The sequence below is a fragment of the Lynx canadensis genome, chromosome A1, assembly GCF_007474595.2.
Source record: "Lynx canadensis isolate LIC74 chromosome A1, mLynCan4.pri.v2, whole genome shotgun sequence".
Classification (NCBI taxonomy): domain Eukaryota; kingdom Metazoa; phylum Chordata; class Mammalia; order Carnivora; family Felidae; genus Lynx; species Lynx canadensis.
In genome coordinates, this window is record NC_044303.2 from 19,327,703 (window position 1) to 19,350,565 (window position 22,863).

General features: G+C 49.4%; 1 protein-coding gene across 4 annotated transcripts in view; it reads left to right on the plus strand.

The window, feature by feature from the left end:
• Window positions 1–22,863, plus strand: part of ATP7B (ATPase copper transporting beta) — a 75,793-nt gene that overhangs the window by 47,402 nt on the left and 5,528 nt on the right. For 3 of the 4 annotated variants that reach the window (XM_030309877.1, XM_030309842.1, XM_030309852.1), the window contains exons 7-17: window positions 1,512–1,686; window positions 3,347–3,580; window positions 4,278–4,369; window positions 11,765–11,892; window positions 12,007–12,161; window positions 12,380–12,514; window positions 15,680–15,874; window positions 17,805–17,987; window positions 19,253–19,421; window positions 21,094–21,237; window positions 22,523–22,665. In XM_030309877.1, coding sequence (XP_030165737.1) covers window positions 1,512–1,686; window positions 3,347–3,580; window positions 4,278–4,369; window positions 11,765–11,892; window positions 12,007–12,161; window positions 12,380–12,514; window positions 15,680–15,874; window positions 17,805–17,987; window positions 19,253–19,421; window positions 21,094–21,237; window positions 22,523–22,665 — 1,753 coding nt within the window. The remainder of the gene's footprint in view (window positions 1–1,511; window positions 1,687–3,346; window positions 3,581–4,277; window positions 4,370–11,764; window positions 11,893–12,006; window positions 12,162–12,379; window positions 12,515–15,679; window positions 15,875–17,804; window positions 17,988–19,252; window positions 19,422–21,093; window positions 21,238–22,522; window positions 22,666–22,863) is intronic. The other variant, XM_030309860.1, reaches the window with a different exon arrangement.

Sequence of the window (22,863 nt, forward strand, 5' to 3'; positions counted from 1 at the left end):
CACCAGCTGCTGAGCTGTTCATGGGACTGAGGAACTGAGTTTTTAATTTCATTTGATCTTAACTGATTTTAATTTAGATAGCCACTTACAGCTGGTGGCTAACAGACAGGACAGCACTTAACTTGGGATGGGAGGGAGAGGGTGTGGGTTTTTCCTTTTACAACACAGTATCTTAAGACTTTATTTGAAAGGGTTCTAGAAGTGGGGTCTGAGGGCAGGAAGCAAGGTCACTGGAAAGAAAATGGCCTGGGAAGAAGGAGGCCTGAGTTTATTCGTTGATGCAGATGTGCACTTACTCATTCAGCAAACACACGGGCACTGCCGTATGTAGGGCGCTATGCCTGGTGTTAGGAATGAGTGGGATACTGTCACAGCTGGGCTAGGAAAGAGTGGGTGGGCGGTGGATCAGGTGGGTTAAGGGGGTCTGGGAAACCAACTAGCAGGAGACACATGATCTGAGCCTCAAAGAATGAGTGGAAGTTTGCCAGGCAGTGGAGGTGGGGGTTGAGGTGAGAGTTCTCGAGGGGCATGGAGGCGACAGCGGGGGGGCCCTCAGGGACTCCTGTCCTTTGCTCTGGTTGGCATGCCTGGAGGAGGCAAGGACTGAAAGGAGATGCACCTGGAAGGCCAGCGGCCGGGCTAATTCCAGGGCCCTGGCGGCAGCCTGAGAGTGTAGACTTCAGTGTTGTAGGCCAGGGTCTGTGGGCCAGGGTGGAGACGTGTCAGAGCTTCCACAACAGTCGGTGGGAATTGCATGGATGCTGACGCTGACAGGAGACCAGAGCTGTCACTGTGGTGTCCATCAAGAATGCTTTACGGTTCTCACTGACTCTTTAATTTGTTTTAATATTTATTATTTTGAGAGAGAAAGAGACAGAGAGAGAGTGTGAGTGGGGGAGGGGCAGAGAGAGTGGGAGTCACAGAATCGGAAGCAGGCTCCAGGCTCTGAGCTGTCAGCACAGAGCCTGATGGCGGGGCTTGAACCCACAGACGGCAAGATCATGACCTGAGCCGAAGACGGACGCTTAACCGACTGAGCCACCCAGGCGCCCCAGTCACTGACTCTATTTTGAAGGTCAAACGTATAAGTATGTTCATACTAATACAATTTTGCTCTTATCTGCTTTTTACTTGGGAGTCTGTATAAGATTTTATTTTGAAGAAAGAGCAGCAGGCAGCCATATGGACTGGGATGTTCAACTTCCTGGGTCTAGATTCTCAGTTCTGGGCCTCAGTTGCCTCCCCTAGAGATTAGAGGCAACAGGTCAGCCATGGGCAGGCAGAGGCTGTCTGTATGTCCCTGGAACAGCCCTGAGAAGTGTGAACGTTTAGATATCCTCTCAGGTGGCGGGCGTCAGGGAGAGAACCTTCCCTTCATTTTCGTACCCTTGGCCGTCCGTCCCAGACGTGTGCCAAAGGCAAGTCTTAACCTGAGCCCCCAGGAGGAGACTAGCCCATAACCCAGCTGGCAGGTGACAGCTAATAGGTTGCTGTGCTGCTTTGCTTTGCAGGTGGAAGAAGTCTTTTCTGTGCAGCCTGATGTTTGGCATCCCTGTTATGGGTTTAATGATCTATATGTTGGTGCCCAGCAACGAGCCCCACGAGACAATGGTCCTGGACCACAACATCGTTCCAGGACTGTCCATTCTAAATCTCATCTTCTTTATCCTGTGCACCTTCGTCCAGGTGGGTATCTTCCCTCCCTGCCTCTGTGTGGCCAGCAGATTCTCTGCCCTGTCATGCCAGACACAGCCCATCAGCTTGGCTTAGGCGGCATTTTATCACAGCTTTCCTGCAGGGGCTGCTGTTTTCCTTTAGGACCTGCGGGGGGCACTGAAAGGACCTGGTTTCGCTGTCACTTTCACAGTGGTTGTAGGTGGTTGTAGGTGTTGGTGACGCGGTGTGTCCCGTATTTGTTTATTGTTTAGTTTGCACTGCCTTTTTTGTCAAAAGCGGTGGCTCGTGCCCCGAATGACAGGGCTGTGGTTTTGAGGAAATTATAATTTATTAAAAAATTGTTTTTAACGTTTATTTATTTTTGAGAGACAGAGACAGAGCATGAGCAGGGGAGGGGCACAGAGAGAGGGAGACGCAGAATCCGAAGCAGGCTCCAGGCTCCGAGCTGTCAGCAGAGAGCCTGACACGGGGCTCGAACCCACGAGCCGTGAGATCGTGACCTGGGCCAAAGTTGGACGCTTAACCGAATGAGCCACCCAGGTGCCCCCTGAGGAAATTATAATTTAGAAGAGATGGGCCTGCTGGAGCTTCTACTCTAGGGACGATATTTAGGAGCTGGCTGTGTTTCTGGTGGGAAGTGTGCCCTCCCATCTGTTTTAGAATAAAAAATAAAACTCCTGAGGTAACGTGAGAATGTCTCTGGTTTAAGACTGAGTGTAATTATTTGTCAGCTGAATTTGCTTTTCTCTGTATTTTCTTTTTAATTATAAATGTAATATATATTTATTGTAGATAATCCAAACCATACTGAGGTAGGAGAAGCAAAGGGGAAGATATCCTTTCGCTAGAATCATACCCTGCCTCCAGCCCAATCCTGTTCCCCAGGGTTACCTTAGTATTATTACTGGTTGGGCGTGCGTGTTTACAGATCTTCATCTATGTAGAAAAAATACTCATTTTCACGTATATGTATGTGTGTACATGTTCACATAATATAGACACACGGCCTTTGTTTTTTTTTTTTTTAATTTTTTTTAAATGTTTGTTTATTTTTGAGACAGACAGAGACAGAGCATGAACAGGGTAGGGTCAGAGAGAGAGGGAGACACAGAATCTGAAACAGGCTCCAGGCTCCGAGCTGTCAGCACAGAGCCTGATGTGGGGCTCGAACTCACGGACCGCGAGATCATGACCTGAGCCGAAGTCGGACGCTTAACTGACTGAGCCACCCAGGCACCCTGGGACTTTGTATTTTTTAACGGAAATAGGATCATACTAGATAAACTGATTTATAACTGGCTTTTTCACTTAACCATGTCTCATGGGCATCTTTCAGGTGAGTGGTTTATAGACCTAGCACACATCCTCTTTTGGGACTGCATAGCACTATCCATGTTATAAATGAACCATGATTGATGTCACCATTGCCACCGTTCTCTGCTGATGGACATTCAGGTCATGTGCTGTGGGTTTGAAAGGTCTCCCATGACCTTGACCCTCCGTTCCTGTGGCCAGTAGTCTTATGAATCAGGAAATACTTTTCCTACATGTCACTCGCAGAGTAGAAAGTAATGTCTAAGCATTTGCAGCCCTGAGGGGCCTCCAGGTCTCTGGTTGCTCCTTGGACTGGATGCCTGCTCATGCACTGTTGCTGTCCTCTGTCTTTCAGCTCCTTGGCGGGTGGTACTTCTACATCCAGGCCTACAGATCTCTGCGGCACGGGGCGGCCAACATGGACGTGCTCATCGTGCTGGCCACGAGCATCGCCTATACCTACTCAGTCATCATCCTGGTGGTGGCCGTGGCTGAGAAGGCGGAGAGAAGCCCCGTGACCTTCTTTGACACCCCCCCCATGCTCTTTGTGTTCATTGCCCTGGGCCGGTGGCTGGAACACGTGGCGAAGGTAACTGCAGCTCCGGGTGAAAAAAAGAACTGTGTCTTCAGTAATATAAGTCTTAATTCATGTGAACGCCTTGTTTAGAATTACTAATTATACACAGTCTGGCAAAAGACTTAAAGAAATGTGAAACCGACATATAATTAGGTGTTCTGATCGCTAATCTCCAAACTGATTGCTACTTCTGAAATCCCAGCTAATCTGGTTAATTACTGAAACCTTTATTCAGGCGCATTGTGTAATGAAAAGAACTCCGGATTTCAGGCCCGCACGTATACTGCCTCTTCGTACATAACTGAGTATTTGGCTCATGAGTCTAGAAATCCATGTTTCCATCTTACGGTCAGGCCATTTTTAACACCCTGCATTTTAATGTATTCTATAAAAGAGTAGGACTGAGACCCTAAAAGAAATTAAATTGAACCTTAAAGAAAAAAAAAAGAGGCAGTTAGTAGGCAGACTGGTCCTGTCTTTTCAGCTGAAATGTAATTCATAGAACTTGGTGGTATTGTACCTTCAGTGTGGAGATGACTGCAGAGTAACATCCATCCTGGAGGAGCCTTTTGATGTGCACTGTGTCTGTGTTATGAGGGGTCGGCCTCTTTCCGCAGGGGTTTTCTCTGATACCCGCCTGGTAAGCATTGGTCTGGGTTTGCACCGGTCAGCTTATGATAGCTTGTTTTCCATTCTGGCCGTTTCCTAGAGCAAAACCTCAGAAGCCCTTGCCAAACTCATGTCTCTCCAAGCCACGGAAGCCACCGTTGTGACCCTTGGCGAGGACAACTTGATCATCAGGTGGGTTGTCTTCATCCAGAGTTTTCGACCAATTTATATCAGACTGTGTAAGACACCTGAGACACCCATTGTGTTCATGACCTTACACTAGACATTGTGGGGGCCAGCAAAGACTTGTGTGGCCAGGTCCATCCTGTTGATCCAGGTAATTAATAAGGCGTTTACAGATTACAAGATCCACAAGAATTCAAGGTGGTGTGGTTTGCTGAATGACAAATGAGAGGTATAGTGATTCGTGTTTCTGGAATTGAGAAGAGGAATGCTAGGGGTGGTCAGGGAAAGCTTCACAGAGCACGGAGCACGGTCCACACATTGGGCCTTCCTTGCAAGACCTGAGGATTTACAAGGCTGAGGGATGAGGTTCAACTTGCCAAGGAATACAGATGGGAGAAGTATTTTTCTTCTTCATATAGTTAGCAGATACTAAAAATAATATGGTGGTTATTATTATTGCTGGAACTTATATAGCATTTATTGTCTGTCAGACACTTTTAACCTCTTTGTATTACATCTAAATTAAAAGAAAAAAACTGTAGGAGGAGGGGACTATTATTACCTTTATTTTGCAGATGAGGAAAGTGAAGTTCAAAAAGGCTAAGCAAGTGGCCTAAAGTCACACAGGTATTCAGTAGTGGAATTGAGTTATAACCCAAGCTCTTGGTTCCACAGCCCATATTCTTAACCCTTACACATACTGGCTTTTAAGGCATATTTGCTTATTTTTTTTTAATTTTTTTATGTTTTCTTATTTTAGAGAGAGAAAGACAGAGCATGCGTGGGGGAGGGGCAGAGAGAGAAGGAGACAGACTCCAAAGCAGGCTCCAGGCTCTGAGCTGTCAGCACAGAGCCCGACGTGGAGCTCGAACTCACGAACCGTGAGATCATGACCTGAGCCGAAGCCAGATGCTTAACTGACTGAGCCACCCAGGCACTCCAACGCATATTTAATAATACAGGCATTTTCACGAATTCAGGCTTCTGTATTTCCCTGGTCAGCCTCGTTTTCATATTCTAGGCAGTGCTTATTTCAGACCTTCGCATTCCTGAATTCTCTCTCCAGCCCCACCACTCTCCCCTTTGGACTGTGATCTTACTCTGACTCCGGGGTGGGAAATGCATCAGTTTCCTGTCATTCAGCCTACAAAGCTAGCCTTCTCTCTGTACGCTCCCTTCCTCTCCTTCTGGGCCTCTGCTCAGGAACGTCCCTCTGTCAATGTCTCATTGTTCTTCAGTATGTCTGTCTTTGCTGCTCCTTACCATCCAACATGACTTACAGTCCAAACTCCTGTTGTCGAAGCAACCCTGTGCCCCACCCCAATGGTACTGCCCGTTCTGCACGCTGTGGCCAGTGTGGGTTCGTGAGTGTGTGCCCCAGAATGGCCGTCGGAGGCTGAGACAGGCCCTCCTCCATTGCTTCCCGAGGGGGTACTCGGCGAGCCTGTGCCGAAAACATGAATCAGAGAATGAGGCACCAGCCGACCACGGCCTGGAAGCACTGGTTTTTGCCCTGATGCTGGCTTTTGAATATGAGTCAGAATTACAGTAGCGATAGTTGAGATTTGAGAACTTACAGGATACCATTCCCAGTAGCGACCAGTAGGTTAAACTGCCTGATTTAACCCGATCACTCCCCTGGGAGGTGGGTGCTCCCACGACCCCATTTCTTTAGGAAGAACCCGAAGCCCAGTGGGGTGGCGTGACTTGCCCAGAGTCCTTGGCGGGCGGGTGAGTGGCAGAGCTGGGACAGGCGCCCTCTCGGCCACCAGCTCACCTGTCTGGCAGGTGGGTAGACACTGTGTGACAGCAGCTGGCACGTGGGGGCTCCACGCACTCGACTGCCGTGGCTCTACAGCGGTTGCACACCTTGGCTTCTTTTTCTCACAAATTAATGACCTGGGAGTTTCTGAGATGCGGGAATGTTCCGGCTGGGAACAATGCCATGGACCGGCCGCTTTTACTGGCCGCCTTTCATTTTGAGGTGCTCCTGAAGGCACTGGCTGCAGGTACAGGGACTCCTGCCTTGATTTGAGTATGAGGAGACATGCGTCTCTGCCAGGAGACAGAAGCTACCTGAAATGGCCCAAGGATGGTGGGGCTCCCCCCATCACAGCTCCGTGTTTTTCCAGAGATGGTGATTAGTATTTGCTTGTGGACACCCCGTGGGCCCTTCTACTGCTGTCATCACTGTGGTGGTGCCATTTTCAAAGCCAGAGTTCCTTCTGGCTTTGCCGCAGACGAGCTGTGTGCTGGGAGAGCGTCAGTCAAGGCGTGTGAGGCACGATTCCCGTCTGAAAGTAGGGTGCTTGTTCCCGCCCCCCCCCCACCTTCCTGAAAGGGTGCTTCAGGCCGCTGGGAGGTGACGGGCCCGTGGCCACACACTGCCCTCCCGAGGCATTGACTTTCTGTGTAACATGAGGCCTACCAGTGCTGTGACCCCTCAGTCGGCCTCTGCCTTCTGCGGGGTCTTGCCACGTCCGGGCCTCAGCCGGTGGGGACGTGTCTGTGGTGCCTGTTTTCACCACGCCTGCTCAGGCCACCGCTCTGTCCCCTACAGCACTGCAGCAGGGTCTTCATTGGCCCCCTGCTTCTAGCCAAGGCTCTTTCTAACTCTTTTCCCACATTCAAACCAGTGGTCTCTTGGACACCCGGATCTGACTGCATTCCTCTGTAGCGTTTCCCTGCTGTCCTTAGGGTGAAGTCTGTGAGCACACACGTGAGACTGGGCGTCCGCCAGTGTCCCCAGTGGACCCAGCCCCTTGTGCCGCCGTCCCTCCACCTCGTTTTGGCCACACCCCACTGGCAGCTCCCAGAAAGGGGCTCTCAGGTCTCCCCCGACACCTTTCTTCTTCCCCTTCACCTGTCGTCTTGTCCTTCAGGGCTCGGCTTGGGGGTCACATCCTCAAGAAGCCTTTCCTGTCCCCTGGCCCGCTTGGCTGTCACTCCTCTGTGTACTCCATGTCTCCACTCACCCTGGGACACCCATGTGGCAGGTGCTCAGATACTCGTTGAGTGAATGAAGTGACTGTGAAATTACACCGTGTTTGTGCTTGACCATAAAAGGTCCACACAGGCTGGTCCCTAGGCTTCCGCATTGAAGGCTCCTGTTAGAGTGGGGAAGACAGAGTTACAAATCTTACCTAGGTTTGTGTCTGTTCTCTTCTAAGTTTTTCTTTGTCTTTTTACTTTGTGTTAGATGAGGAAGGAGAGGAGAGAGGAGACAGGTGAGGTAGACAGACTGCTGGCAGAAACTCTTAAAGCGGAAGAAATGCTAGGGAAAACACCGCCTTTCCATTAAATGTATTCCCGCAGGGTGGTGTTTTGGGGGGACACAAGCTTCTGAAGAAGAAACGCTGGGAACTCACTGGAAGGAGCCACCTTGACTCCCAGAAAGTGCTGTTCACCTTAAATCAAGCTGTTTAGGCTTAGAAAGATGTGGTCAATTCAGATCAAAGGGGCAAGTCACAGATTAAGCGAACTTTCCAAAGCTTGGTAGTTAGGTTACGCTGGGGGAGAAGGTTCTGCTGTCAGCTCCCGACGCTCCTTCGCTAGTGAGCAGGCGCTCCTTCTCCTGACGCAGGCCTCGGAGGAGATCTTGTGTGATGAGAAACTCCTCCGGGTTGTGTGGACGGGCCTCAGAAGGGCAGGGCCTGGGCGTCTCCCATCACTGGAAGATTTGAAGAAGCAGCAGAGAACATTCTCAGATTATGGAGAAGTCTCCTCTTCTTGGTTGCCACCCTGCCTGCCCAGCCACCAAACAGATTTCTGCACATCTGCTCCCAGCACTTGAGACTTCAGGGTGCCACTCCCTGTCCTTTTTTTAACATTTTTTTTAAAGCTTTTTTTTTTTTAATTTTTTTTTTTTTTTTTAACGTTTACTTATTTTTGAGACAGAGAGAGACAGAGCATGAACGGGGGAGGGTCACAGAGAGAGGGAGACACAGAATCTGAAACAGGCTCCAGGCTCTGAGCTGTCAGCACAGAGCCCGACGCGGGGCTCGAACTCACGGACCTCGAGATCATGACCTGAGCCGAAGTCGGCCGCTTAACCGACTGCGCCACCCAGGCGCCCCCACTCCCTGTCCTTTTAAAGGGCCCTTCTTTTCCTGCTCCATTGATTGTATTGTGGCCATTATTGAACTTACATACTCGGATCTGCTTGTAGCTTCTGGGCAGTAAACCTCCTGAGAGGAAGGCTCGCTTTGTCCTGTTCGTACCCAAGCCCAGCACGGTGCCTGCTACGCAGAGGCCCGTCAATAGTGAAAATGTCCATTAGGTGATATAATAGAAGTCACCAGCATTCACTGGGCGCTCACTGTATGTCGGGCACTGGGCTCAGTCCTTAACATGCATCATCTCAGTTAATCCTGGAATAAAATCGCCATTGTTGAATGGAGGACACTGTGGCTTTGTACCAGGACTTGACCCGGATGGCACCACTGCCCTGTGACTCACCAGGGCCCTCACGAGGACTCTGAGCTCCCAGGGTCAGGGCCGTGTCTTCTTTTGCTCACCACTGCGTCCCTGGCACCTGGTGCACACAGTGGCACATGTGGCACTTGGTGTGGGGACACTAAATGCTTACTGCATCCGTATGCTCCTGGGGGGGCAGCATGTGCTCACAGCCTTGCAGGGAGGCGGTGGCATGGAGCATGGCGGCAGCACCAGACCTTTGGGGACAGATGGACAGACAGACAGACTCTTGAATCCTCGTTATGCAGACGGTGCTCCTGCACAGTTTTTTAAAAAGAAAGTTTTGATGTCAGTACTTAACGTCTCTGCACAGTTTGGCTCTGGGGTTTTATACGCTGACACATAGCAACGTTGAAAGAAATGGGCATGTAGGTTCAATTCTGTGCCTTCCTAAGAAGTCTTCAGGTTTTTGCTCAAATGGGAGTGAATATCACTTACCTCATATACTTTTGGGAAGATTCAATGAGAAAATAAACAAGTAAAAATCTAGCACAGGACGTGCCCTCAGTAAATGTCCGTTTTACCTTCTCACATTGATAAGGCAGCTCGTTGTACCTCCTTCTCTCTGATACCTGCAATAGTAGTACTTATAGAATGAAAGAAGTGTGTAAAATAACCCCGGAGCCTGCTTAGTTGACTTTGTCAGCATTTGATCACGAGGCACGGTTCTCAACAGTTGACCCTTGAGCAGCGGTGGGGGCTTGGAGTGCTGATCCAGTGCAGAGTTGAAAATCCGAGTATAACTTTTGACTCCCCCGAAACGGATCAGCTACTGTGACTAGAAGCCTCACCGATAACATAAACAGTCAATGAACGCTTACTTTGCAGGTTGTTATATACTCTATTCCTATAATAAAGTAAGCTAGAGAAAAGAAAATGTCAAGAAAATCAGGAGGAAGAGGGGCGCCTGGGTGGCGCAGTCGGTTAAGCGTCCGACTTCAGCCAGGTCGCGATCTCGCGGTCCGTGAGTTCGAGCCCCGCGTCGGGCTCTGGGCTGATGGCTCGGAGCCTGGAGCCTGCTTCCGATTCTGTGTCTCCCTCTCTCTCTGCCCCTCGCCCGTTCGTGCTCTGTCTCTCTCTGTCCCAAAAATAAATAAACGTTGAAAAAAAAAAAAATTTAAAAAAAAAAAATAAAAAAAAAAAAATCAGGAGGAAGAGAAAATCTGTTTCCAGTACTCTGTTGTATTTATTGAAAAACCGCGTACATGTGGACCCACGTGGTTCAAACCCGTGCTGTGCACAGTGATGTGTTATGTGGCCCCTGGGTGGTTCTCCAGCGGCCTCCCTTCGCTCTGTCCCTCCCTCCTCTCCCCCACCATGTGTCTCCGTGTGTCTGGGGACCGGCATCCAGTCCACACACACACACCTACGACTCACTCGCGCCTGTCTGACTCCACTCTCTCTTCTGCAAAACTTCCTGTGAGAGCTTCTTGAGCCGCGGCCTGTCTCCTCCTTCGCGCGCTCTCCTCTGCCCATCCCGCTGGGCTGCTGCCTCCATCGGTTGCTGAAATTGCTTTTCCTTCACACATCAGTTCATTTCCATTGCCCCGACCCAGCCATTGCTGATTTTAATGCCTCTCCACCAGCATTGCCCCTGCCCCCCAGTGTCTCCATTTGAAACTTGTTGTTGGTTTTCTTTTTTATGAAAGTGTGACTTACCTTCACGGAAGTAGGCAGATCTTAAGTGCAGAGTATGATGAAGTTTGCCCGTATCGCGTCTGGGTAGTGACGCCTGCTGTGGCTGAGGCTAGGACGTCTGCTCCCGCAGTCTGCCATCCCCACTGGCCCGTCTGCCTTCCTGCCGCTGGCTGGCCCTCCCACCTGTTCAGCCTCCAGTGTGGCCCCGGCACCAGGGCTTGGATCTAGAACTCCCTCTCTTTTCCACTTATGCTCCCAGGTGACCTTGCACCATTTCAGGGCTCTAGGTACCTTGTGTATTTTGACAACTCCGGGATTTGTACCTCTAGCTCTGCCCTCTTCTCTCAGCTCCAGTCATATTTTCTGCTCCCTACTTGACTCAGATAGGCATCCCAGACCCGACGTGTCAAAATGAAGGTCTTTATTTCATCTCTTCTCTCTCTGTCCTTCAGCGGCTTCTGCACTTGTCTCCATCTCAGTAACTGAGAATTTCGAGCTCCTCTTTGCTTCTTTTCTTTACTCATTTAGCATATCTGCACGCCCTGGAAATATCCTGGGTGTTCACGCCATCTCTGGCCCACGCCACTGCCATCTTTTGCTTGCCCACCTCTTCTCCCAGCCTCTATTATTGTCCCTGCCACCCCGTGCTCATGCAGCAGCCAGAGCGATGACTTGAAAATGTGAATCAAATTATGTCACTTTCCAGTAAAACCCTTAACATTGGAAACCCGTACTCTGTTCTGCAAGACTCAACGGGATCTGGACTCTGCCTGCTTCACTTCCTGTTTTTCAAAGGCACCCTTCCTTCCTGCCTTAAGGCCTTCGCATTAGCAGAGTTTTTGCCCTTGAACTTTCTTTCCCCTGTATGTTGGCCCTTCTTGTCTTCCAGGTCACAGCATGTCTTCCAAGTGAACCCCCCCCCCCCCACCAAAAAAAAAAGAAAGCCCTTGAGTCACATTATTTGCATCATAACACTTATTTAATACCTCGGACTGTCCTGTTCATTGTCTGTTTTTTCCGCAGAATTGGTCTTCATGAGGGTAGGGACTTTGCTGTCCTGTTCACAGCTGTATTTCCAGTGTCTAGTACAGCACCTGTCACTTAGCTGTGCACTAAATATTGACTCAATCTGTAAATGAACAGATAAAATGAATACTGCCACTCAGTGTAAAAGCCAAGAGTGTAACCAGTCCAACACGTTGTCTAGAACCCGACCCGGGTGGCAGACCAGCAGGGGTGAGCTCCAGTTAATTGCTGTGTGCGTAACTTGAGTGGCATTTGTTTCAGAGAGGAGCAAGTACCCATGGAGCTGGTGCAGCGGGGCGACGTCATCAAGGTCGTCCCCGGCGGAAAGTTCCCGGTGGACGGGAAAGTCCTGGAAGGCAGTACCATGGCTGACGAGTCCCTCATCACAGGTTAGGTGGCTTGTTTCATGTTCCCTTTGGGTGGGTATCACAGCACCTGCCAGGTCACATGAGTGCTGAGTGGGGCTGAATGCGTGATGGTTGGTCTCTTTTCTCCCCCTCTAGGAGAAGCCATGCCTGTCACTAAGAAACCCGGAAGCACAGTGATTGCTGGGTCTATAAACGCACATGGCTCTGTGCTCATTAACGCCACCCACGTGGGCAATGACACCACTTTGGCTCAGATTGTGAAATTAGTAGAAGAGGCTCAGATGTCAAAGGTAATGAAGAGATTTAAAAAAATAATACAACTTCAGCTTCCTCATTTCAGGAATAACTCCAAGAGCTTCGTAAAATCAGGCAGATTTTGCGGAGTAGAGATTGATTAGTAAGTGTAGTTAACGAGGGGTCTCGGAACCCCAGTTCTTGCTCATGCTTGTGGTGTTTTATTTCTTTGTGGATTGTAATTTCCCCCGGTCTTGGTGTTTTGTTTTCATAGGCACCCATTCAGCAACTGGCTGACCGGTTTAGTGGATATTTTGTCCCATTTATCATCATCATTTCAACGTTGACGTTGGTGGTATGGATTATAATCGGTTTTATCGATTTTGGTGTTGTTCAGAAATACTTTCCTGTAAGTTGAATGCTTTGGGCAGTATGGTTGCTGTGTTTTAAATAACCTCTTGCCATTAATCCTATTCTCTCATGTCTTAGATTCATTGGGCTTTAATTACCCATTACCTTTATTTGCTTGTTTTGCTTACTTAAGGCAGCAAAGTCTTAGCCAGGGTAGGATGATCAGTCACTCTGTTCCTGCAGGTTTTTTTTAAAGATCCTCTTGGCTCTTTAGTTAGATGATTATACAGATACCAGTTGGCTCTCGGTTGTAATGCTTAAAACATTTACATTATGTGATCTTGGCCATTTCTGGGGTTATAAGGCACATATCATAGGTCACTTCACAATTTTGATGGCATGATAACATTACTTAACAGATATATTACTTAACAGATGTTAAGAAAAATGTTTTTTGCTGTCTATGCATCAATACCATCCTCAACCTCGCAGCTTCCCAAGCAACGCTAAAGCTTCTTAATAACTAAATATTTATTAAACATAACATGAGACCATGGAATATACTTTCTCGAGTTAAAAAGTGATTAAAGAATATGATCTTAGGAACTACAGTTTTATCAAACTTCCAAAAAGGGTGTAAAATACAAAAAAAAAGCTTTTCTGCCTGAGAAATAGGAACTGTGGTGATTCTCAGTTGGGAGTAATTTTGTTGCCCCCAGAGACATCTGGCAATGTCTGGAGTCGTTTTTGGTTGTCCTGACCGGGGAGGGAATACTACTGACATCTAGTGGGTAGAGACCAGGGATGCTGCCAGATGGCCTACCACACAGAGCACAGCCCCCCACAACAAAGAATTATGTGACCCCAAATGTCAGTAGTGCTGAGACTGAGAAACCTTGATGTACGTCAACAGTGAATGGCCCACATGGAGTAGTATTTGATAACTGCCCAGTGAGTGGAACAGTGTTTTATATTCAGCCAAGTCTAATGCGTATTTCACCTTAGGGCCATAATATAAGAAACATGGACCAGAGCATTTTTTTCTTAAAAAAAAAAAAAAAAAATACCCATAATTAAAAGCACATCTTACATTCTCAGGGTGCATGTCATATACTAAGATGTCACTTTCTGTCTCCAGTTTCCTATCTTAAAATGAAAAATGTCCACGTTAAACTCTTCCTGACATCTTAAGGAGACCTCAGTGCTTTTAAAAAAATTTTTTTTTTTTCAACATTTATTTATTTTTGGGACAGAGAGAGACAGAGCATGAACGGGGGAGGCGCAGAGAGAGAGGGAGATACAGAATCGGAAGCAGGCTCCAGGCTCTGAGCCATCAGCCCAGAGCCCAACGCGGGGCTCGAACTCACGGACCGCGAGATCGTGACCTGGCTGAAGTCGGACGCTTAACCGACTGCGCCACCCAGGCGCCCCTGTGCTTTTAAGAGTAACCTGGGACTGTATTCCTAGAATTTGCCTGGGGCTGTTATGGCACCTGACTGCCCCCAAATGTCCACTTTTGCGGGAGAGCAGCTCCTTGGCACGTGGCTGTGGGAAAAGTCATTCCCAAACAAGTTGGAATATGTGACTTTCTGCTGGTCTCTGCCTTTCCATCTTATGTTGGCTCTTTTGTTTTTATCTGCAATATCAGGGAGGATGCTGGCGCATGAGGTACTGCATGTTCCTTTAAGATACTGTCACCCTGCTGTGTGATGTCACTTGTAGGGAGACGTTCATGTCACCTTCTAGAAGTCCACCCAGTCCCGTCGGAGTGTCCGGTGTTATTTTAGCGAGAATTACTGTGTTTTTTTTTTTAATCATATCATCTTTATCTCTAAAAACCACAATTATGTCTTAAATACTGTGTCCTTCTATCTGAATGCAACTGTTTCTAATCAAAGTGAAATGACCCTTTAATAATGCACCTTATTTTAGGATTCTGCCTTTCAAAATCAAGGAATAAAGTATAGATGAATGCTAAAGAGATTGTGCTCTGTATCCTTGATTTAGAAAACATACTATAATTAAAGTGAATATAATGTCTCCTGATTGTACCTCAGAGACAGCCGCCATTTTGAAAAATAAATCAAGATAAATCACGATGTCAGAATGCAAAGAGTAACAACCTTGTGGGTCGCTAGGTAACTGGAAAAGAGACCCATATTTTGTTTGTTTGGAGTTTACCAAGAAAACAGTAGTGAAAAAAATAGAAGAAAATAAAGGTGGCTCCAAATCCCGTCCCTAGGAGTAACAGTTTTTTGCACTTTGGTGAACATCCTTCCAGTATTGTTGAAGGACTATGTAGAGATATGGGCAGATAATTTCACACTAATTCAGTCACAACACATGCCATTTTGTGGTTGCTTTTTTTATCCAGCAGTGTTACTGATGTCTTTCCATGTCAGCAAGGATAGATACACATCATGATTTCAACAACTGCATAATATTCCATTATGTACATCATACCCACAATTATTTTTTTCATACCCACAATTTAATTCATTCCCTATGGGTTGTCTCTAGTTTTTTGCCATTATAAAAAACACTGTGATAAGTATCTTTGTATCTTTAGCCACTTGCATGATTATCATCTTAGGGTAGATTCCTTAGAGATCTATGATTTTTTAAAGTTTTCATAAGAATGATAAAAATAACATGTAATATTGCTACTATGTAATATGGAAAGTGTAATAGTTACAATTTTTAGGTGCCTTTCTTCTGCTAGATATTGTACAATGCACATTTATATGTTTATATATATATATATATATATATATATATATATATATATATACACACATATATAATCTCATTTAACCCTTGTAACAACCAGCTGGGCATTATTGGTATTATTGTCTCCGTTTTGTATGTGAGGGAGCTGAGACCCAGAGAAGTCAAATTAGTGTCAGGGCCAGGAAATGGATATACCTAGTCCGATTCTAGAGTCCATGCTCCTTCCTCCAGCAGAGTTTCATATACCTCTCATCATGCCTCTCTCAGAGGAAAGCCTGTGGGATCAGGTTGGAAAACTGGGCTGGGGAACAGTGAATGAACCATGTGATAACACAACACTGAGGCAGAGTGGAACGCACCATGTTTCCCAGACCCCCGCTCGTCACACAGACTCAGGTCCCCCTGCCTGCCTTGAAATGTTCTCATGTGATTAGGAGTCTGTGGGATCCCTCATTTAACCCTCAGTCTGCCTGTATCTGTTTCCTATTTTCAGACCCCCAACAAGCACATCTCCCAGACAGAGGTGATCATCCGGTTTGCGTTCCAGACATCCATCACGGTGCTCTGCATTGCGTGCCCCTGCTCGCTGGGCTTGGCCACACCCACGGCGGTCATGGTGGGCACCGGGGTGGCCGCCCAGAATGGCATCCTCATCAAGGGAGGCAAGCCTCTGGAAATGGCCCACAAGGTTGGCCTTGCTCTCCTGCCTGTCCTTTGGGGTCTTGGCTGGAATGACTTTGTAGCTGTTGCTGTGTGATTTTTTTTTTTTTGAAACTTAGTCCTCGTGAAAATGGTATCTGTTTAAATTCTGTATTAAGAGGACAACCTGGAAGAGGCTCGAGGGCACTCCGTTAATTAAATAAAACAGAAAGCCAGGACTGACTGACTGGGAATGATAGCAACAACAGCTAAGAGTTGTAAGATTAAATACAAATTGATTTCGTCTCATTAACAACTCTTTGAGGTGGGTGCTTATTATTCCCGTTTTGCAGATGAGGAAGCTACAGCGGGAGGAGGTGAGGCAATTTGCCCAAAGGCCTACAGCTTTGGCAGAGCTGGGACTCACACCCGGGGAGCCGGGCTCAGACAGTACTGGAGCACAAACATGTGATTAGCAGAGGGATCCTCACTCCCGGGAGTGGAATAGTCAGCAGCCGTGTTTATGAAGCATCTTTCTTCGGCCCAACATGCCCATCCCTAACCTTCCGTCCCTCCGTTTATTTACGTTTGTTGAGCATTTACTTTGTGTGTGTGGGTCCTGTCCGAGGCCCTGGCAATGGCCATGGGCCTCTGCTGTGAGGGAGCTCACACGTTAGTGGGAGAGGCAGGTGTGGAGTATGCAGACCACAAATCCGTGAGAGCGTGTGAGGCTGGCAGGGTGGTTTAGCAGGGACCCAACCTGCACTTGTGTGTGTCGGCCTGGGGGTGAGTGGGTGCAGAGGCAGGAAAGGAAGTACAGGGGGTTCACCTGGGACCAACCAGTAGAGCCAGAGTGAGCCAGACAGCGGAGGTTGGGAAGGATGTTCTGGCAGTGGAACAGCCTGGGGAGGCTGTACTGTCCTATCATAGGCTCCATAAGATCAGGGACTGGGAACTCTTTTCTCACCGTTGTGTCCCCAGCATCTTGCGCAGGGTCCGGCACATCGGAAGCGCTCAGAGGTTACTTGCTGAATAAGTAATGAGGGACCAGAAGGGAATGAGAGAGAGAGAGAGAGTCTGACGGGAGAAGAGGCTGCTGAGGGAGCAAGGCAGGGAAGGCAGGGCCTGGGAGTTTCTGTCAACTCCAGATTGGATCCGGAACTTAACCCCAAGAACAACAAGGGGCCGTGGAGGGGTCTGAAGCCCCGCAGGATGGAACTGGGTTACTTGTTGGGAAGACCGCTGTGCCTGCAGAGTGGAGGGAGGGACGAAAGGCGGCAAGAATTGTTGGAGGAAGAGCAGTTACGTGCGTTGCTGAGGCTGGCGCTCGGCATCAGAAACAAAGAGCTGAGTGTTGTTTGCTAAGTGAGGGAGAGCCGGGCCTGTGGGGCAGTCTGGGCACGGCGAGCAGCTGGCCTTCGACAGGGCCTGGGGCCTGGGGGAGTGTGGAGTTCAGGGGTCGCTGGGCTGTGGCCGCGGACACAGGGACCGACCAGCAGAGCCCAGACCCGTGGGGACCACGGACCCAGTGGGACAGGCGGAGAAAGTGGCTCCGGTGGTAGGTTACATGGCCAGGGGCACCGCCTTCCCCTCCCTCCAGCTGCAGTGTGAGCGCCTTATTCTCAGGCGGCCGCAGAGACACTGCCGGGCTCTGACACGGACAGATGTGCGTGGTGGCATTGCCCAGAAGACGGTGCCATGCCATCTCCTGTCACACTGGAGTGACAACTTCTGGCTCTCGACCTGGCAAGGATTAAGTCACAGCGCGGATTGTTCCAGCTGGACTGAGAGGGAGACAGTGTCTTTGTCGCGGGAGTGCGTGAACCCGGGGTTGATCGTGGAGGATTGAGTTAATGGAGTCATGAAGGGATGTTACTCACTCGAGCTTAGTTGAGTGGAGTTCTGCCTCCAGGTTGTGTGGACGCTTCAAGTCCCTTCCATCTGTATACGCGGTCACCAAGGTGTGGTTGTTTTGGCAGATAAAGACTGTGATGTTTGACAAAACTGGCACCATTACCCACGGGGTCCCCAAGGTCATGAGGGTCCTCCTGCTCGTGGATGTGGCCACGCTGCCCCTCAGGAAGGTTCTTGCTGTGGTGGGGACTGCGGAGGCCAGCAGCGAGCACCCCCTGGGTGTGGCAGTCACCAAGTACTGTAAAGAGGTATGTCGACCTGGGCATTGCTCACCCCGCCCCGCGCCCTCCCCCCGCTCCACCTCCCCTGCTGTCACCGGCTGGGCTGGAAGCCTCCAAGCGCCTTCCTCCTCACAGGCCTTTTCTCCTTGGCCTCTGTAACCGGAGTCAGCTGCCTTCCGGGAGGCCTTGGCTTCTGGGGTCCGGAAACCCCTCAGCAGCCCCTGCGGAGCAACAGGTCGGAGATACGGCTCACAGCGCTGGGTCCCTCATCCCGTTGCCAGATTATCACAAAAGCAGTTCAGCGTTAACTCTCATTTACTGAGATCGTACCGAGCTTCTGTGCTCTGGGAGCTGGTGGTCGGGTGGGAAGGACAGATGGTGGAACAGTTCGGTCCCTTACGAGCACTTAGTGCAAGAGGGATACGAAACCAAATGAGGGGTCGGGGTGAGGCAAGGAGGGAGCCCTCAACTGGGGACGGGGAAATGGAGAGGAACCAGCAGCAGTGAGCGAAACGCCCCGTGGGTTCTTGGCAGTTAATGGGGAAGCGGTCATCCTTCGACCTCTCCAGAGGAAAGGCCTGTGTAGTTTTCCGTTTTCAGTCTAAACATAGAGGCAGCGGGATGTGCCGGAATATTGCCCCGAAAAATTTTAAACGGTCTGGGCGAATAGGATTATGTGAATGTAGAAAGGTGGTGTGGATGCCTGGGGGAAAAGTGGACAGCTCCACCTGGACAGGGGCTCTTCCAGAAATCTCCTTTGGCATTTTGTGTAGGGTCCTTCGGACCACCATGTCCCCTCTCTCCTGATGTTTCAGGATGAGCTGTGCTCTCTCAGCCCTCCTCTGCTGTGTAGTTAACCCAGATGAAACAGCTCCTCAGTCCTTTCTCCTGCCACTGTCCTCGTCCCCCAGGGTCTGTAAAGGGGTGGTTACCCTCTTGCTGGGCTCAGAGCGGCTCTGTTACCATTTCCCCATTCCATCGTTTTCATGAAATGATTTGCAACATAAAAATAATCTTTCCTCTTTTTGCTCTCCCACCTCCTTTAATTTGAGGCATTTGCTGTGAACTGCTCTTCTCCTTTCAGTCTGCCCTTTGTCCAGTATCATGAGGCATCAGTTTAATAATCATAGTGTCGGTGTCGGATAAGAGAAGGGATTGCAGAGTTACTAGTCCGTCTCCTCCCCTTCCCGGTCCTGCTTACCCCTCACTTCTGGCTGGTGCTGTGCCTTCCTGCCCCGCTCCCGGGTCTGTCCTCCCTCCTACTCACCTCCCCTCCCTCCCTGCCTCCACAGGAGCTGGGAACAGAGACCCTGGGGTACTGCACAGACTTCCAGGCGGTGCCAGGCTGCGGAATTGGCTGTAAAGTCAGCAACGTGGAGGGCATCCTGGCCCACGGCAAGCGCCAGTGGAGCACACAGGCTGGGGTCTCGAACGGCGTTGGCGGTGTCCCTGAGGAGACAGGTACCCCTGGCCCTCGCCTCTCTGCCCGGCCTGCCAGGGGTGGGGTCCGGCCGGCTCAGGTGGCGGCGTGCCAAACCGGGGAGCCCGGGCCAGCACCGCTGGGTCCCCTGCCATGGATGGGGGTGGCTCATGGCTGGGGTGCCGCATGCCCGCCTCCCCCAGGAAGACCTGTGGCTTCTCTGTTGTGTTCTCTGATGCATCTGAGTCTTGACGCTACTGAAATTCATAGAGGGTTGTTTCTGCGACCCATAATCTTGAGTCTCCTCTTTTTCATCCCAAGTGGGTCTTCTCCTAAGCTACAAAGCAGACAGATGGGAATTCTGCTTTTGCCCTTCCCGTCTCCCTCCCGTGCGTTGGAGCTCTGACGGGATGTGTCGCGTTTACAGAGCTGGCGGCAGAGAACGCAGAGGGGAATGGTCTGCCCAAGCCAAGAAGGGGTACTGCGTGGAGCGACAGCTGTCTTCAAATAGCGGCTTTTCTGACTCTAAGCATAGCTTGCTAGCCACTGCCGTAAGAGTGTAGAAACCCTCCCAACCCCAAAACCCCGTGTCGACTATTCTCTCTTAAGTGCATTGGTAGTTCAGTCTTGCTTGGGAATGCATATTGCTAGAAGCCACCTGCCACCTTCTAGCAGTTTAGAACCCTAGGGTGACCCTTCCATTTAGTTCCGGGGACTGGTCTGTGTGGTGACACCTAAGTTAGTGGCACACAGAGTTAAAAGGTGACAGGAGATGGGGGTGCCTGGGTAGCTCAGTAGGTTAAGTGTCCGACTTCAACTCAAGTCATGATCTTGTAGTTAGTTCAAGCCCCGCATCAGGCTCACTGCTGTCAGCACACCCGCTTCAGATCCTCTGTCCCCGTCTCCTCCTCCCCAGCATGTGTATGTGTGTGTGTATGTGTGTGTGTGTGTGCGCTCTCTCTCAAAAATAAATAAACATTTAAAAAGAAAAAGGGTGAGGGGCGCCTGGGTGGCTCAGTTGGTTGAGTGTCCGACTCCAGCTCAGGTCATGATCTTGCAGTTCATGAGTTCGAGCCCTGCGTCGGGCTCTGTGCTGACAGCTCAGAGCCTGGAGCCTGCTTTGGATTCTGTGTCTCCCTCTCTCTCTGCCCCTCCCTCCCTCTCTCTTTCTCTCTCTCTCTCTCTCTCTCTCTCTCTCTGTCTGTCTCAAAATAAATAAACATTAAAAAAAATTTTTTTAGTAAATCTTTAAAAAAAAAAAAGGCGACAGGGGAAGACTCGCCTAGACTTTTAGGAGGAAAACCTTTAAGACATTTCCTAGATAGAGACTAGTTATTTGCTGATGCCCCTTGGGTCAGGCATCTGTACCAAGCTACAATTGCTGCTTCAAATCTGTGCAGAAAAAGAACCAGCAGATACCTCTTAAAGACAAATAAGAACACTACCTAATGGTTAATGGGCTCATAACATTTTCACACACACTGCATGTACCTTTTAATCCACCCCGTTTTAATCCACACGCTCACACTCCACACATTAATTACTCTTTTTTCCCTGGTCCTTCAAGGATGGTGCTACGAGAGGGGCTTACTAGGTACAGTTTTTCAGAACGGTTGAAAGGACATTCTGCTGTTCAAAGGATCCCACGGTTTTTAGTCCTTTCTCACAGTAAAATTGGACTCTTTGGGAATAACCACAAACTCTTTTGAACAGATGCAACCCCCCAGACCTTCTCTGTGCTGATTGGGAACCGCGAATGGATGAGGCGCAACGGCTTAACCATTTCCAGCGACATCAGTGACACTATGACAGATCACGAGATGAAAGGCCAGACAGCCATCCTGGTGGCCATTGATGGTAAAATGCCCCACCCACCCCTGCCTTCTGCTCTCAGAAATGAAGTTTCTTAGGGCTATCTGGCAAAAATAGACTTTTTCGGGTTTTTTTTTTTTTTAAATATATTTTCCTGTCTGTTAATTTAAATTCTATAGCCCAAAAGGCTGCCTTGCCAGTTTTTCACTTTGTTCTCGGTCTGGAGGTGTCTCTCTCGTTGTGTCCATCCTTCCCCGACACCCAGAGCGAGGCGGTGTCGGCCTCCTTGGTCTTATGTTCTACGCTGCCCTCGCTATCATTGTCTGCGTCCGTCCAAGCCCGACGTTCGATCACCCGCCTCCCCCATCACTGCAGACGCAGCCGCGGTTTGCTGTCCGGGAAGGTTAGCCGCGGGGTGCCCTCCAGTAGCGAGACCCACTGCCCCGCTCCACAGAGCTCTCCAGGATTGCATGTGTCTCAGCCCTCAGGTTATGTCCGCGGCTTCACGCCTCAGTGGATTGGAATCTTCCTTTGCTGGTGTTCTCTCTTATAGAAGTGAAACTGTATGCAGATGAGCAACATAAATTATTCTCATTTTTACTGCTTCAACCAGATACGTCCTCTGTCACTCTTTTCTCCTGCTCACACCACCATGCCCTTTCCAAAGTCCTTATAAGCCCGCAGTCCCCTCAGCTCCTCAGATCGGAATCCGCTCAGCTGAAGGGGCCGTGCCCTCTGTCACACCACTCGCCCGCATCTGTCCCCCCACACCCCAGTCCTCGAAAGCCTTCCTGCCTCAGGATCCGAAGATTCACGCAAAACAAAACAAAACAAAACAAAACAAACAAAAAAGTTATACAGAGATGCGTTCTATAGGAAGGACTGATTTTCTGTTTGGACATTCATCACTTTTAAGTAGCGTTTATTGTACTCATTCCGATTCTCGTGTTCCAAAAACAATAGCTAACATGCATTGCGTTATTATGGCCCAGACACTCTGCAAAGTGATAGATGTTCCTTGCAGAATATTTGGAAGATTGTGAGAACTATAAAGGAGAAAATGAAATTACTCCTTATCCTAGCCTTCGGAGAGCCACTGTTAGCATTTCATGTTCCTTCCAGACTTTTGTATGCATCTACAAATGTAGGTAACTTTTAAGAATGCAGAATCAAAGCCACGTTATGTTTTGTACTTCGGTGCTTTGCTTTCGCATGTGATGTTGCATTATAGAAACGATCACCGGTAGTGGAGCCTCCTTTCTTTCCTCCTTTGCCCCTCGGGCCACCCAGCGCCCGCCATTGAGGACTCACCTGAGGGTGTCCCCTGCAGGCGTGCTCTGCGGGATGATTGCCATCGCGGATGCTGTCAAGCAGGAGGCAGCCCTGGCCGTGCACACGCTGAAGAGCATGGGCGTGGATGTGGTTCTGATCACTGGGGACAACCGGAAGACGGCCAGAGCCATTGCCACCCAGGTGGGGGCTGGGGGCCGGGGATCTTCCCCCTTTCAAATTGATCTTAAGCCCACTGGAGCAGTTTGAGGGGGAAAATTCAGCGACAGCCAGCGCATCCAGTGCCCCACCTTGCGTCTGGTCTTTCCCCGTGCTGGGTGCGTTTCTCTCCTCATGCTCTGTTCTGGCCCAAGCTGTGCAGCATCCCATGGGAGACCACTG